The following is an 18,054-nucleotide window of genomic DNA, read 5'->3' as shown; positions in this document are numbered from 1 at the left end:
TTTTGTATTAAAATTTTAACACCAGTTTGGACTGACATCTCAGGTCATGAGAGGCTATAACAGAGATTGTAAGTCATCACAAAAGAACAGTTATGCATCAGTCCCCATTCTCCCTTTCCCTATTATTATAAAATACTGCTTTTGTTGCATAACCAAGCACTAGTCAGAAATACATTTCGAGTTGATAACACAACCAGTCCTCAGAGACTGTTTCCCTTCAGCTGTGATTGGAGCTCCTATGGCATTTTAAAACCAGAATCTGCTGTCCTGTGGCATCACGTGACAAGTTTTCTAGAATAGCCGCTGACATTGGAAGCCATATATAATTTTCCTGATGAATGCAAAATGAGATGAGGCAGATGCTGATATTTCTTTTAGCAGTGTGCTACTCACGAACTTCTTTCATACTGTCCCCCATCAAATGTGAAATGTAGTTATTAATATCAATAAATTAAGTTTGAATAAACCCTTTATAATCAAAGTGATAGACATGTTAAATATAGAGACACTTTGTGGCTTCACTTAAAATATGCACAATATGTGCACATTGCACATTACTGCACCGTGCCAATGTTTAGCTGTCTAAGCTAAATATTCTATGCATAATCAGAGGAAATAATTTCAATAACATTTAAAATTGCCTATAACTATTTTTGTTAGGATTTTCTGCATATTTTGAAATAAATTAGAAGATTTTATTCTTTTAATGGATGAAACCCAGGCCCAAATGAAGTCAGTTAAAGTTTAGTTCTTCAAATAACTTCAGCAGGGAAAGAATGTTATCCAATTACTGTAATTCTATAGATCTCACAGACAAAAATAATGCTAACTACTACATTTTAAGAAAGTAATATATTAGATCTTAAATCTGTCATTGGCTTAGAAATAAATTTTACTGTAGTTTTAAAGAAAGTACAGCTTCTGAAAGTAGCTGCAAGAAGGAAAAGGTAGTAGTTATCTGAAGTATTTATTTTGCTTTGCACAAATGACTGGTTTCTGAATGTTCTTTGTGATTTAGACAATTAGAAATTCTGTGGGAAGAAATGGAGTACAGTCCAAAAGAGGAAGATACATTTAAAAAGCAGAAGCACGGAATTCAAAAGTTATTAAGTTGATTTCAAACCTGTATATAAAACAAAATCTTAAAAAACTGTTCTTGTGGCCTTTGGTACTTTCATAAGGAGCCTGATATTTTGAAATATATACACAGAAAAATTATATATAGTTTTTTTTTTTTCTCATTTAAACTTCTCTAAAATGCCATTTTTTTCAGTTCAAATCTTTGTATATTATATATCCACTTTTATCAATGTTGCTACAAGAAAGGACCAAATATTCTTTTATATAAACTTCTTCTTATATATAAATAAGTACACCACAATCAAGGTAGGAAGTAATTAGACAGCTGTTTACATAATTTTCCCTTTGAAAGATGCATATAATGAAGGATGATTTTCTCAAATACTTACTAGAAGACCGTTATCTTGCTCTCCAGAAAACAACCAACCTGTGGTAAATAGCTTTTCTTTTAAGTTAAATTGCTCCAGATTTCTTCTGTAATTCTCTGGTAATTCTGTCCAATTTATGATTAAACTACCTTTAAAAATCTAACACCTATTTAGCATGGATTTGAGCACCAAGTAGCCTGGATCCCCCAGTTTCATTGTTACAATGAATTCTAACGTTTTTTATTGCAGAGAAAATAGAAAAAACTTCACTATCCAACTCTGCTCAAAGTAACTGATTTCTTTCATATCAACAGCAGCAACTAATCTCTTAAGAAGTACCAGATGAGGAAGACCAATAACAGCAACCTCCTAGCTACCTCTTCCTAGCTTATCTCTATCTTTCCACATTCAGGCTGTAAAAGTTCAGTGAAATTAACCAGTTGATAAAAATTTTCAAATTAAGTTTTCTGTTTCATACGTTCCAACCATCTTGCATCATCTTTATAGACAGCTGAGAAAGAATATGTTCCTAGAGCTTACAAAAACAACTATCTATGAAAGCACCTTTTTCACTGGAACAATAAGCAGCATAAAAATTCACCTCTGGCAGCAAGTCCCAGAGACATCCCAAGTCCATAGAATGTATGAGAAACGTGCTCATCTTTTGATTTCCACATAAAATAGCTGTAATCATTATAATATAATATTATATATAAATTATTAAAAAATACAAATATTATAATTATAAAAATATAATATTATAATAACTGTAATCGTACTGCAAATTTGATAAAACTGGGAACCATGGTGATTTTAGGTAAATGATGGAGACAGAAAGTAAAGGAAAACTTGAAGATATCAGTTTTACAGGTAAACAATATGAAGATAAATAAATATGAAGAAAATGAGTACATTTTCTATTCATTTAAATTGTTGAAGTGTGTTCTGATGCAAATTTATCTGTCACTAGACAGATTTCCTGTCAATTAATTAGATGATGTTTCCCAGTTTCACAGACAAATATTTACTGATACATCATTTTTGCTTCTTCTAGAAACACAATACTTGAACTCTGGTCCAAGCTCTCTAAAATGATAAGGAAATCCTCAAAGTCACAATTAATTTTCTGTGGCTCTTCAGAACTAGAATGTTTGTTAAACCAAAATAAGTTTACACAATATAGAAGAAGCTGTGTAATGACCAAAACATGGAATCACTTCCTGAATAGCCACCTGGCCACTATAAATGAAGCACTTATATTCCTCTAGAACAATTTGGATAGTAAGACTAATATTGAAACTGTTATTGAAACAAGTTGTTTTATAATATTGTTATTGAAACAAATGATTATTACCCTGGAGAATTTAAGGGACTACATAAAAAAAAAAAAAAAAAAAAAAAAAGTGTTTTAATTCTTAAAAAGAGGTCAACTTAATCTATTTAACACTTTCTTTGCCTATAATTTTGGCAATTCCACAGTCCTGGCAGACCAAAAGGTGGGCCTGCATAGAATTTTAAACCTCTTCATTAAATCCTTGTTAGGTTGGATACATATTTTAAGTTTTGACACTATTACATTAGCATCCCCAGAATTTCCAGTGTTTTTCGTACTGCCAGTAGAAAGGCATTCTTGATCTTTCTTGGTCAACAAGTCTTGACAAAAGGCAGGAACCCTCCTGTTACTTGAGAACATTGGAGGACTCCTAAAACTCTGTGTTCTAGGAGCTTGATAAGAGCATATTAGCATTAGGAAAGAAGAGCACCATTGACTGTAGTTTACTTGATTATCCTATCTCACAAAAACTAATAACTGTCAGGCCACAAACGAAATGATTTTGCATTTACTATGCAGCTTTCCTACAGATGGATTATGCATCAGAAAGAGTTTCTGCTCACTCCACGCTAGCAATCAGACTCATGAGTACTTCTCAGAGGAGTGATAGCTGCTACTTTTGTGGAAATTTATGACGTAGCAACCGGCAAACAAAGTCAGACATTCATGAGGTGGAGTCAAGGCAAACTGAACATGAAGACTGCTGCCTGATGGGAACAAAAGGATGGCTAGCAAGCCTTTCTTATGTTTTCTTTGGAAATCATAGTGGCCTTCTCAGTAAACCAAAGAACACTGAAAATAAGAAAGAGAAGATACATATTTCTTCTTTGCACTGTGAAATTTCATGCATATTAGGGTTCCTTTGTCAATTGTAATAACTGACATATTGACAAATTAATTAATACGTAGAGCTGATACAACTGCATGAAAAAGTTATAATATTCAATAGAAGCCTGTGGCATTGGACAAAGAGAGGAACCTTAATACAGACAGAAGCAATACACACGTAATAAAGTAACCTAAGACAAAAGATTTCTATTTGAGGCATAGTTTTGCATTGCTACAGCTATGCATAACTAATTAGACAATCAGAAGTAGGTCTCATTATGCAAAATTACTCAACCATGTCCTAAAGTAATACCTTAGTGACATTTACTGTAGGTCCCAGCACTCATTTGCATGCTAGGAAACAGTAACAAATAAAGATGAGACTTCAACACCACATTTTGATTGGCTTTCCATGGGAAAGGTTTTAAAGTCTGGCTTGATTTCCTTTAAGACCGGATGAGTCTTAACCAACCACTCTTCTTGAGAAAAAAATAAAAATTAAATACAAAAACACAGTTAACACTCTTCTTCAGATAGGTAAGAGAATGCTTTTCTATAGTTCTGGCAGAAGGCCTGCATAACCTGCATCCAACACATACCACCTTTAATTATTAATACTAACACAAAACTTTAAAAATGAGTCTCCAGAGTACACTGCTGCTTGGAATACAGCCTTTCACAAGGGATATAAGGTTAAAACACAGAAAATTAAGGGAGAATGTGTAAATCTAGGCACTTTAACTGAACCTCAATTGCTAGTTTGATCTCTCTGACAAAATTACTTATTTACCCCTGAAAAAACAGCTTCAGAAAGCTGATGGCCTTTAACAAAACTTTCTATCTGGCCAACAGCAGTAAAAAAGATAGATTAAAGATTAAAACTGGTACTCTTTAACAAATCAATTTGTCATACACACAGGAAATACACAATTTTCTGTTTCTTCTGATTTAATACAAAACCAAAGCAAAACTTATCATTTAATGCCATCAGAAGCTATGCAATAAGCTTAGCATGCTATAACTTACTTTAAACATAATTTAAATGTTCATGTTAGTATTTTACTTGGATTTCACTTCAGAGGTGCCAATGGAAAAGAGCTGATTTTCTTGACAAAATATTGACAGGAAAAACAAAGAAATATCTACTTTCAAAATGGAAGAAAAGACCTTTGTGTTAGTTAGTAAACCAAATTACTGTATTTTCCTTTGTGTTGCTCAAATTACATCGACTGAAATGTAAATGTTCAAAATATTATCGATTTTTTATATAAACATTTGCCCAGTGGTAAGATGCATTTTCTGTAAGTGGATGTCAATGAACCTGTGACCCCCATTTATGTGCCATCAATTTGTCTCTTAAAATTCTGAAAACAATTAATGCTAATACTACAGTAACTATACCATACCATTTTCAGAAACAGTCTGCTATGTTCTAAATCGCTCTAACAGATACAATTGACTTGGTATGTTTTATGATTCTTTTCTATCTTGCCAGGTAGAGACAACCTGTCTGCTGCATTGCTCAGTGTGCATGAAGGTGCATTTATCTTCATACTCCCACAACTCTAGAGTCAATATATGCCAGTCCAGCTAGCAGAGAACTTAAAGTAGAGAAGGAAAAAAAAGTTATCAAAAGCTGTAGAGCACCCAAAGCTTTCTCTTGCTGAAGAAACCTTCAGGCAACTGGCAGGTCTGTTATGGCACAGTGCTATACAGCTACATGAAGAGTGTATTCCTGAACCAGGGCTTATTTAAATACTTCATGAATCACATGTCTATCACTGAACTGCCTCGTCACTCAGTGAAAGGTTTGGGATGCTAAAATTTATGTTTATTGCTATTAATTTTATTCTAACAGCAAACTGCTTGACTACAGGATGCATACAACTGCAGCCTTCTCAGGAAATACAGCTACACCTGCTGTATGCATTTCATTTGCCCTTAAGTAGTCTGCAATATTATATCCAGAGAAAGCTTTATTTCATTAGCATAACTCTTATGATCTGTACAGTAGCAGAGGTTCTTAGACAAAAATAACACTATGACAATCAGTCCAATAGTCAAAATTGCATAAAAAGCCTTTTAGGGAAAATATTTGGCAGATGATTTGTAAGTGTTAACCTACTTATGACAAGTCTTGATTATTTGATTACATGCCACTGGGAGCAAGTGCCCCTTCCTTTCCTCCCTCCCCATTTCCTCCTCCCGCCCCCCAAAAAATAAAAAGTAATAAAAAAATACCACGACTTTGCCAGAACTTCCCACCCTCCATTGTCAATTACCTGTTAATGGTGATGTTACAAATACAGATTTTTTTTTTTAATGAATACTTACTTAATGGATTAAACCCTTGAGTAGTGGGGCTATAATACTGATTATTTTATTGGCCGAGCTGTAAGAAATTTGGGAAGAACAAATAAAAGAGGCAAGACAGAGCAGATTCCTATAGAAGAACTTCAGGAACTATCTCTATTCTTACTCCAGAAGCATAAATGTTATTTTGTGATGGCCAAGAGTCAGCTAATCAAAATATCATAAACAATTAAAAATTACATTATTTTATTTGTATGGTGGATTGCTCTGATAATCACAGCTGGTTCAGAGGCTTACAAACTACTGCCTGGACTGAGAGAAAGTGTATAATTACACCTTATGTCAGAGCTCACAGGAAAAATAATTTCAAAAAATACTGTCCTGGAATGTTCAGTCCAAAGCACTGCTGTACTGCAGTATCTCCTCAGTTACACAGTTGCATTTTAAGCTGACCTTAAAAGTTCATTTCAGTGATACGGATGGATGGGCCCATAATTTTAGGAAATAGGCAGAAATGGAAATAAGAGGACAAAATCAACACTGCATTTATTGTACAGAGTGTGCAAGGCAACTTAGCATGGTCTCAAAAAAAAAAAATAATTTTAAAGCATTCTAGACAGACTCTATGATGTTTTTAGTTATTTATTTACTTTATAGTTTTGACTTACTGCTTTTCTATTTATTTCATTGTATCTGGCAGAAATTCTAACTCATATTTTTTTCTGTTAAAATATTCTGTTTTTCAACCATATTTTGCTAAACAGTTCCCCAAAAGAAGCCTATGTTTTTTATGGCACAGCATAATACTCAGATGTCCATTCCTTTAATCACAGAGAGTTGCTGGTTTTGCTTTTCATGTTATTGGCCAATTTTTCCACAGGTTATATTTTATATTATTCCCCAAACTGACTTGTAGTAAAGCTTTCATTCGGTTTTATTCAGATAATTAAAAGCATGGTAAAGAAAAAGCCTAAGCTTAATTAATTAGCATGAAGATTCTCTTAATCCCTGATAATCAAATCCTTAGCATATGCTTTTCATAATAATTTTCAATATTATCTTCCTGTCTGAAGCACAAGAACTTTTCTGGTAAAGGTACATCTGTCACTGGTCCTTTACTTCCAGCAGTGCCTGAAGTAAGCCACAGACTGTTGACTGCAGCATTTGAAGTAATCACAAAACAACATAGAAACATTGATTTACAATTTAAATGGTTATTTTGCTTCATTTCTTTCCTAACTGCTTGACAGCTAAGGGTCAAATAGAGTCAATTAGGTGCACTAACAAAATATCAGTACTAAACAATTTCTGCTGCACTCCCCTAGCCTCTCAGTATGACCTGCAGCTGCTCATCAATCTCCAAATGCTTATGACAGCAGAACACAGAACACAGACCACAATCAGATTCCTTGGATCTGTTCTCTCACTTATTTTTTTAATCTCACATGGAGTGAACCTGCAATATTTTGCCATGATTTGGAATATGTCTGAACTTTCAGTTGTGCAACCAATGTGTTCATCACTGACATACCATTTTCAGACTGCTTGTTAACCTAATATTTGTCTGAGCCATTTCTGCTTGCTTTGCAGCTCTTCCAGATGTATTCTTGCCATAAACTGTTAAGAGAGTCCAGGGGTCATTTGGATTCTTTCCACAAAAAATAGACAAAGAATTTCTTCCTTTCTCCCTGAATTTCTCTGTTTTCTTCTTTCTTATACAGTTTGCTTGTGTGCATCACCAACTTGTCATGATACTACCTGTATACTTTGGCACCGACATGTTCATATTCAATTTCTTTCACTAACCACATCTTGAATTACCCTTATTCTTTTAGTGAAACTGTTTCAGTCAAATTCCAAATCCTTACTCTGATTTAGAAGAACATTTAGATTACAAAAAATATTATCATAGTTTTTGAACCACAATATTGTATTGCTTTTAATTTGTCTCCCTGATTCTTCATTATTACAAGTGGATCGTAATCTGGTGCTCTTCTTTGCTATCAGACATTTCTTTTGCAGGGGAAGGTTTTGGCTATTTTCAAATAACCATATACTTCTCAAAGTAGCTTTCTGAAATGTGTATACACATTTTATGAATAAATATTTAAATGTGTATACACATTTCAGAAAGCTACTTTGATGTCCTTATCAATATTACATTATTGATGTCCTTATCAATATTACACCTAAAGTAATTGGTTGTAGTTCCATACTGTTGCCTCCCGAACATTTCTATTTCTTTCATTATATACTTTTTAACATCCCATAGTGGCAGCTGACTGCTGTCAAAATGTAAGGAAGTACTATATGCTTTAATAAATAAGTAAATATATTCAAGCTTAGTTCTTTTTCATCATCATTATTATTAATTATTATCATTTTTAAAAAGACTGCAGTTGGCAACCATATTTAGAAGACTGAAATAGTTTGCACAGAGGTATTGATTAATATATATATGTGTGTGTGTGTGTGTGTGTTTGTTGTTGGTGGATGTGTTGTGTTTTTTTTTTTTTGAGGGGGGGGAGGGAGGGTGAGTGTCACAACTGAGACCTAAGTCTCAATTTCCAATGGCAAATCTACACACCACTATGAAAAATGACTTGTGAAGAACTTATTTTACACTAATACCTGCTGTCCTAGGTTTAGTTAAAAGCATGTTAGTTTCTCCAGTTGTAACATAATTTTCTATGGGTTCTTAACTTTCTGTACAGTTTAATGTTTTTAGAAACAGCCAGTGTGAACTGTAATGTTCCCAGAGCAGCCATTACAGCTGTCAGACATAACTGCTATTAAACACTCAGCACAAGTATTTATAGAATAGAACTAAAAAGACACTAAAATAGTCATTATGGTGTATGGGGTAAATAAGCAACTCCTGAAAATTAAAATCTCACACTACTATGGAGTTGCTTGGTTCATAAAATTAAAATATAATATATTTTTCTTTAGTTTAATATATTAATAACTGTCCTGCCAGCTGCCCCAGATGCAGAAAGGGAACAGTGGCAAGTAGGGAAAGATGCTGTGCTGCTTGGAACCGTACATAATCCCTCTATCTATGTGGTTTCAGGGATATGGACTGTTTCATTTCAGCTTAGTTCTTAATTTCTTAGTTCTTAATTTCTTAGTTCTTCATTTCATCAAGTTCTTAATCTAATATTACAGACTTAAGAAATTAAGCCATCTTCATATAAACAAAAGTCACAATTTCAGCTTGACCCATTCTCAGATGATAGGAAATTAGTTCCATATCACTTTCACATTTTCATGTATGTCTATGACATTTATACACAGGAATAATGACAGAAGTTCAACATGAACAGAATCAAATATTATTATCATTGGCAAGAAATGGTAAATGTGAGCTAGCAGCAGAATTGAAAACACCTACTCAAGATCTCCTGCAAGTGAATATTCTTTGCCAAGAAAAATGTCACAGGCCAGAATACAGTTCAAAACTTTAGCTTAATTATTGTAACAAAAACATTTATTTTAGTTTATTCTCCTTTATCATAGGAGAAAAATAATACACACGGTTATTTCATCCTTCTCCTGTGAGAGTTTATAAAACAGAAGGGTTTAGTATGACGTTTGTGTTGTAAATACATGTCCAGAAATATCTGGAACTACCCAATAAAATAACCACTTAAAAATGTTTGAATAAGCAGCTTTTGGAACTGCACTACACCTCTTTGTTTGAAACTAGCTTCAGAAATCTTTAAATTGCTTACCAGCACAAACCAAAACCTATCTTTTAGTGCAATCACATAAAGCCAGAGAGCAGACAATTGCTGTAAAGAGTAGGTATAGGAAGGGAAAATATGACACTGTACGAACTGATTTTAAATAACCTTTTTTTTAAATCCAAATCTTATGTACAGCATATGATAACCTCGGGAGGGCATAGTCTTTCTGATGTTTCACAGTGTTCCACTAAACAGTGTATAATAGCATGTAACAAGCATATTAATGTATACTATTCTAACATGTGATAAGCAAACTATTATTTTAAAGTGTAAAAATGTGATATTAACAGAGTTGTAGCATGGTCTTGAAGATGAGATTAAAATTAAGAAATGCTCAGGAGTTTTTACAATCATAACTTGACAAATGTTTTCTCATTTTCAATATGAAGATACAATGCATATCTATAATGTATATAAATAAAATCATTGATTTCAAAATATTATGTTTTTTGCTACTTTCAAAAGCACAGGGCCCCCATGCCTTCATTGAGTTAATTCTGATCAGCCCCTCGATAAAGGCAGAGCCATGTTTGCTTAAGTACTGTCAGTTTTTTCTGGACGAGAACCATGTTGTACAATAAATGAAGCATTGATGCCCCTCCTGTATTGTGAAGTAAAACATACAGCTCAAATAAAAGGACAGTGAAAATGGTTTAAGCTTTTAAGTAATTGTTTAGAGATTCTGAGTTTAATCTGAAGGGTTTTTTTTCTTATTTTGTCAGTGCGTATCACAGTTTGGACAGGTCAAGTAATTTTTTTTCCATTATATAATAGCAAATGCTGCAAGGTATTTAGAGAACACTGTTTCTGAATGCCTGGTCCTGTTGCGTACTACAATGTAAGCATCGACTTTGCTGGTTTAATAGCACACTAAATGAGGTAGGTAGCAGATCTTTAATTCTTATTAAAATCTTATGGTGGACAAGGTTTTTTATTTCAAGGTCTGACAAAAATATAGCAGTATAAAGGAAAATTCAGGCAAGCTTCTATACTTCTACATACTTCTGTACTATAGCATTTTAAAGAGGACAGCAATTAAAAAAATAATTTTAATTTGAGAATTTATTTCAGTATATTACTATGCTATGAATTGCTTACCTACTACAACATATAATTCAGTAGAAAAACAACAGGTGATTAACAGCATGATTTTTAATTTTGATATTGTGGAAATGAGAAGAACATGCTTTAATTTAAGTGACCTGGCAGTTATGTAATAGCTTATGCACTTGACATTACCATACTAATTAGTCTTTTTCATTATCCACCACAGCCCTACACATTGGTATTATAAAAAAGCCAGCAGCTGTTAGGCCAGATCCACACCTCTAGATCTACAGGACTCCAAAAGGGGTCAAAATAACCAGTGAGCAGATTAAGTTAAAATCAATAATACTGAAAGACCCCAGTGGAGATGAATTAATTTGACTCCCTTCATAATTTTCATTTGATGGTTCAAGAAGCATTTCAGGTCAATTATATTAATAGAAAGTGATTGAGTGAAAAGAAGTTAATGATGAACCAGAGCTAATTAGCATAGCTATTTTCACTCCGTCTTCTACACAGAATAAGACTTTTTTTGATCAGTGATGAAAATTGGCAGAGGACAAAAGGATGTGTGCAACAGTTTAGCAGCTTTTAGATACAAACCTAGACTATCATGAAAACCAAAAATAAAGATAAATAAATGAATTTATAATAATGTATTAAATCAGATTTTAAAGGGAAAACTGATGCAAAACTAGAAAAATACTTTCATTACCAAATATCATTTATATTAATTGTTGCTTCTTTTTACGGAAGCCTGTTCTGCATTTTTCACATCAGCATCTGTTCACCTTGTCTACAAGTCTGAATAGTACAAGGGATGTGTATACTTTACCGTGTAATTAAGCAGCAGTCATGAATGATGCTGTCTTCCACAAATATGCCACTCTCTTCATCTGTTTCAATAAGACGACCAGCATGGTACCAATGTACTTGGGTAGTATTGTCAACGTAAGTTGCAGTACACTGAAATGGCAAGCGATCTCCATGAAAAACAACTTGTCTTTGTGATGGGATCAGCTCAAAAAGAGGAAGTTCCAGAGGCCCAGCTGCAAGGAAAGCAAACAAAAATAAATAGAAAAAAACTCTCACAATGATTTCCTCTCCAATGAATATTGTAAGATGTACAATATGAATATTGTAAAGTATACAATTCTAGCTTCATAGATCTTAATAGGAAAGCACTAATATAAAATATATACCCACAAACTACCCACTTGAGTCTGATGATGTTAGTTATAGAGATCATATTTCTTTCATTAGTGTGAGATCAGATTACTAGAATATCTACAGAAGATGGATTTCACAGAATAGTTCACAGCATGGCTGGGGTTAAAAAGGATCTCTTGAGAGTGCCTGATGCTGCTTTCTGATCAAAAGCAGGATGCTTTAATACAGACAAAAATCATTCTTCCAATTAAAGGGAAAAAACAAACAAACAAAAAAAAAAAACACAACATATTAGTATAAATACGATTAACATTTACAAGATCATATCAGTGTCAGAGGCTGAAATTCCCACTGAAAAAAATTAATCACTGTAGAGATCCTAAACTATCTCTCATGCCTGGGATTTAGATACTGATATGACTAATAATGAAAGTTAAACTTTCCCCTCAAGTTCAACTGCCATTATGATTTCTTATTTAACTGTCCCTGCTTCCTTTTGCATCTTCTACAAGTCATCTTCACTCTCTAGATGTTTACTCAAGATTAAATATTTATCTAAGAATCTCTTCCTACTTTTTCTAGCACAGCACATATCATTATCTTCATGAATTTTTTCTCTCTTGTCTTTCCCCAAGAAATACCCTAATAAGAAGAATATTGAATATTCTTGTTCTAAGCAGAGTCTTACAAAAAAACCAGCTGCTATCAGCACATACCCAAATTTGTAAGGACAATTAAAAAATAAATAGCATTGTACTTTTGGAAGGCATATGCCTTTTTGGGACTGCTGAAAGTCTATTAATTTCACAGATTTGGCAGTAATTGAATTTTGCATCCCTTAAGACTGAATCTCTACATGGTATTTCTTTCCTTCCTTTTTTATTATTTCTAGACCCTGAAACAACCTAAATGCAATTCCTGTAAAATATTTTCTATACATTGTGAGATTAATGTGATTTCTTTAAATCGATAGCAGAAGATTGAAAATAAGCATTCTAGGGAAGGTATTGAAACAGATGATCTGCATCTAAAAGAAGAATAGAAGGTCGTCTTTTATGGGATAATAAGGAATAAAGGAATACCTTATTTTCTTTCTTCTGATACAGTCTCCTTAAGTAGGAGAAGAAAATTACTACCTTTGACACTGTTATCATCACATAAAAATTCTAATGGCAATAAAAATACTAAGGACTCACATATGTGATTGAGGAAGACACTACCATGGTGATCCTGCATGATAATTCCTAAAATACAACCTTTTCACTTCAGCATACAATGCCAAAATAATTGACTGAGCCTGGGTCACTTTTAAACTTTATTACTGCAATCTCATCTTAGACACAATACCTACTGCCCTGCACCTTAGAAATCCTTCTAACTTGGTGAGAAAAAAGAACTTATAAAGCTGTGTCTTCTCCCTTATTTTCCTTCTGCTTCAATTTAAAGACTGGTCATAATTATTATCTATCCAGCCAACAGAGCTGTCAGTTGAAAGGTCATTCTTCCACATTTGCACCAATAGTGACTATCTCAACCACCTATTTTCCTGACAAGTACTTGAACTTTTTTTTTTTTTTTTTCCATTTCACTGCCTACAATCTTATCTTATCTTAAACTTTTTCTTCAAAATCCTCTATTTCCCATAACATATGCACAGAGGACCTTACCCATGCCTAACCAGATTGCAAGCCATAATCACCTGTTTTAGAACTGCTAATGTTTGTGTATAACTGATAGTGTTTGTTGCTCCCCTTACTCAGTATCCCACTCTACCACTCTTTACACTGTTCAGATGTTGTCTTTGGATCAGTTAAACTGTGAGAAACTGCATTTCTAAATCTAGCTTTTGGCTCTCAATACTATTGGGGAATTTAAATGTTAAATAGTATGTTCATCACCTACTTTGAATAAACAGTGAGAGGGATCACTTCTACTTTTTTTATAGAGTAAGAATGCTGGCCAGCATAATACACAGGATTTGTGCATGAGTGAATATGTGATATTGCTACCTGGCATTAGCATACAGAGGATTAAGGGACTAACTGCTATCTACTGAAATGTTGCAAGTCTGCTGTTACTAAAAAGGTCAGGCTTCAGATATCACTCCTTATTTGCATATACATCCTGTGGTTTATCCTCTGATTGTGCCTGTTGGTGGACATGGATGCATTAATAAAAATTTTGTGAAATATACCAAGTATTTTTATACCTTCTTTGACTTCTAAGGGAAAGAGAAGGTAGACCAGATTACTACCACATTCATAATAGCTACAGGCTTGGTCATTTGTATTAAAGGTTTTTACCTGAAGACTGAGATGTCAATCTCTTTCTCCAAAAGGCTGCAATCTTTATATTGCATCATGAAGTCAATTATGGAGTATAAGCAAAAGTTATGTTGTGAAATTTAGCTGTAAATTGACTGAATGTTCTGTTTTTCTGGCTACATTCAAATCCCCCAATCAAAGATAATGAAAACAGAGTCCAAAAAATTAAACACACTGTCACAGCTATAACAGCAATATACAAAACTTGCAGAAATAAAATACTTCTCATGAAAACATTTCTCATTTTTAACTGAGGATAAATGTAAGTTTTTGCTCAGGCAGTGAATGACACGGTGTACCATGTAGTTATGAGGTAGTAGTAAAAACACAAACTATAGTATCAATATTTTTTAAGTCAAACTAAATAACTTGCCTGACATGTGGGTGCTATAGGTATAACACTAACTCTTTGACTTTATCTCTGCCTTTATAGTTGATCTTCAAGGCTCTCCTGTTATTGCTTCTATTGCTTGGCCTTGGGAATCAGACCAAACTCAAAAATGGAGTATGAATGAAGTGTTCTGAGCAGACTTTCACACTTAATGAACAGAAATAAATGAAACTTTTTTTTTTTTTTTTTTAATATAGTATATCAGAAAGAAGAAAATTATCCTTTTATTGACATCAATCATATTAACAACCTATTCATTTTCTTTTTCTTTGCAAGTCCAAGTGCCAACAAAAATGCAAAGTGAATGAAACATACTTTTGGCTTACCAATTGGATTGAATATACTTCTGTCCAGCTGAATCCTTTCAGAATGCACATATTTGGTTTGGCTAAATTGACAAATAATGCTGCAAACTAATTTTTAAAATAAAACTACCAAAATTTCTATGGATTATGAAATTTGCAGAGCATGGAAGGTGCATTTAAGTACATCTACAAAACATCTGCATTTAATCTGTGATGTCTATAAAAAAAATGACTGGGGCTGATTCTGCAACTATTACTCATGCAAAAGTTCCAGTTAACTTCCGTGACAGTTCACAGAGACAAGGATTAATTGCATAAATAAGAGCTTCAGGATTAGGGCCAATACCCTTTATCCCAAATGAAAAGATTGTATAGTTCCATCAGCATCGGTACTGAAAATATATATTTTAGTCCATAATTCAACAATCCTTCAGATTCATAATAAAAATAAAAGTATTTACCAATGCAAAGTATTTAACAATGCTGCAGATAAGTTTTCAAGCTTGACTTTGAGGGTAAAGAAGTACGAAAGGCAGAGATTCTAAGAGTATTTGGAATGATTTTGGCATTGATTTGACAGCATGTGAAATATAACAGCTCTGGCAAGCATATCCCTGTGCAAGAGAAATTTTCTCTTTGATTAGGTGATTACTGAAGACCAAATAAATACATATAAACTCTGAGGCTCATATATATATATATATATATGTATATATATATATATATATATATATATATAATGAAGGCAAATACAACTGTCTCATAAAATTAAAAATAATTTACAGATTACTGTGGTTTTATTGGGAGGGAAGGGACTAACTTAAAGGGTCTTCCTTTCTTCCTTCCTTCCAAGATTCTCCTTCCAAGACAATCCACATCGCTGCCCTCAGGTCTGGAGTAAAAAACACCATCTGCAAATAAGGGGTGTGAATCTCCTATAGGCACTTAGATCAAGGGCTGCTGAAGGGTTTTACAGTCCTTACCTGTCTTCTCTCTAGTCAGCTCTGAACCATGATTGCAGCAGAGCACCACAGGAATCACTGATTGCAACATGAATCTAAAGGTCTAACTTGTCATTACAGTAATTACATCTTTTTCTTTATCTCTCATTTCTCAGCAGAAAAGGGTTTTATTGACTGAAGGTCCTGGTTTTTTTGCTATTGAATCTTGCATTTCAGATTAGTTCTAGACTAGAATACTGAGGGCATATGGAGGAGGAATCAGGTTGCACAAATACCACTGAATCAGAGTATCATTTCTCACAGAGAGTGTATCTGCACATTTTAATGCATGCAGTGTCCCAATATGTATATGAAGCTGAAAAATAAAATAGATTTTTTTTTAATAACCATTAGCTAAAACAGATTAACAGCAAGGTACACTGAAGCTTTGAGGACATGTTCTGCTGTTTGTGCCTTAAGTAACTTTACAAAACAATTTATGATGCGTATTTCAGATTTTCTGCTTTTTTTCCATTCATTTCATTTCTTGATATTTTAAAAAAGGGTTTGATTTTCATTCTAATGTTGACCTTTTCTATTCATTGTTTTAAAAAATGGAAAAGAGAAGAATGTGAAAGAAATACTGCTATCTGAAGATACATGGAAGATAAATGTTTGTACCTATGTTGTACAAATACATTAAAGATGTACAATGCATCTCTAATCCATATTTTAGTTACATTTTAAATACTATATGATTACATTTAAAGTGTATGCACTTATAAGGAATGGACATTACTGTTTCCTGGATGAATATGCAGAAAAGCTGACTTATGCAACAAATTTCCATCAGCACTGCAGAAAGTTGGCTAGTCATTGTCCAGCATGACAAATACAAGATGCTGGAGACATGAGCACAGAAAATGAAGCCACATCCTACCTAGTTTGTTGCATTTTCTCCTGCTTATACAGTAGCATGGGCAGCTCCATATAGCTAAGTAGCTTCTAACCCTCATTAACTAGTTTTGTCCATACTGGCAGCTTTTATACATTCAGAAACAGGAAAATCCACAGGTCCCTCCAGGTTGCCCCTGCATCTGTGCAGTATTACAGTGTGAACATCTAAGGATATACCATTGACTCCTGTGCATCTCAGTAAAAAAATCAGTTTGCTACAGTGCACCACAAGCTTTAGACAGAAAAACAAACAAACAACGGTAATAACAACAAAAAATAACAGAAGTTGGCATTTTGCTTCTTGTTAATCACTTGATTTATTGTATTGCCAATGGGCTTTGTATTTGAATTGAGCGTGCCTACAGAGTGCGGCACATCCTGCTGACAAAAGTGTGAGTTAGAGCTCTAATATTTGTATACAATCTCAGTGGGAAAGAAATGTGCATGGAAAGCACAGTGGGGAGAAGCTAGAAGTGAGGACAAAGTAAAGGAACAGGTCCAATAAAAGGACAGATGAAAATGAGGAAAAATAAATTGAAAAATATTAGTTAAAAAATTGAATTGCTGATGAAGCAAATTACATCTGTTGATACTTATTGAACAGACCTGAAGAAAACAGAGTGATCTGAATTGCTGTGAGGGACAGTTCTGCCAAGAAGGGGAGGTGCCAATACATCAATGCCAATTTCCGTATTGCAGAATTTTCTGAGAATAACAAAAGGTTTGGTGTGGAAGGTCATAGACCATCCTATGCGCTAAGTCAAGAACAAATAGAAAACTGGAGCCAAGCTTCAGTTTTAATAAAAGCTTTGCCTGGCTCCAGTTTTAACATAATATTAAGAAAATACAGATGCCAAGATGTATTAAACACATCTATATGAGATAGTCTTTTGGACTTGGGACAAGAAGGTTTTGGACCATATTCATTTACTGCAGAAAAAAAAAATAATCTTCTATTTGTGTTTCACACCATTTTATCAGTCCCTTCCACCATCACATGTTTTTCAGGCAGGAGCATAAATAGACGTGTTTGTTTTTTTTTCAGTATCTCATAATTAAACCATAGCTTTAAGTTTAATTTGTAATGCTAAGTGCTACACTGAAATGTTACAATATAATTAAGAAAAAAAAGGTAGATAGTAATATAAGAGAAAAACTTCAGGCACATTATACTGCTTTACTTTCAGTTATAGATTTCTGACTCCTGTGAAGACCTGTCAACTGGAAAAAAAAAAAAAAAAAAAAAAA

The 18,054-nt window shown here is 33.6% G+C and overlaps 1 protein-coding gene across 3 annotated transcripts in view; it reads right to left on the bottom strand.

Annotated features, from left to right (window-relative positions):
* ADGRA1 (adhesion G protein-coupled receptor A1) overlaps window positions 1-18,054 on the bottom strand; it is a 278,100-nt gene that overhangs the window by 139,184 nt on the left and 120,862 nt on the right. For all 3 annotated transcript variants that reach the window (XM_082765151.1, XM_082765152.1, XM_082765153.1), the window contains exon 7: window positions 11,554-11,767. In XM_082765151.1, coding sequence (XP_082621277.1) covers window positions 11,554-11,767 — 214 coding nt within the window. The remainder of the gene's footprint in view (window positions 1-11,553; window positions 11,768-18,054) is intronic.

The sequence above is a fragment of the Aythya marila genome (genome assembly GCF_965140915.1).
Source record: "Aythya marila genome assembly, chromosome: 7".
In the NCBI taxonomy this organism is placed as follows: domain Eukaryota; kingdom Metazoa; phylum Chordata; class Aves; order Anseriformes; family Anatidae; genus Aythya; species Aythya marila.
The sequence above is the reverse complement of the archived record's forward strand: the minus strand, read 5'-3'. Positions and strand labels throughout refer to the sequence as shown.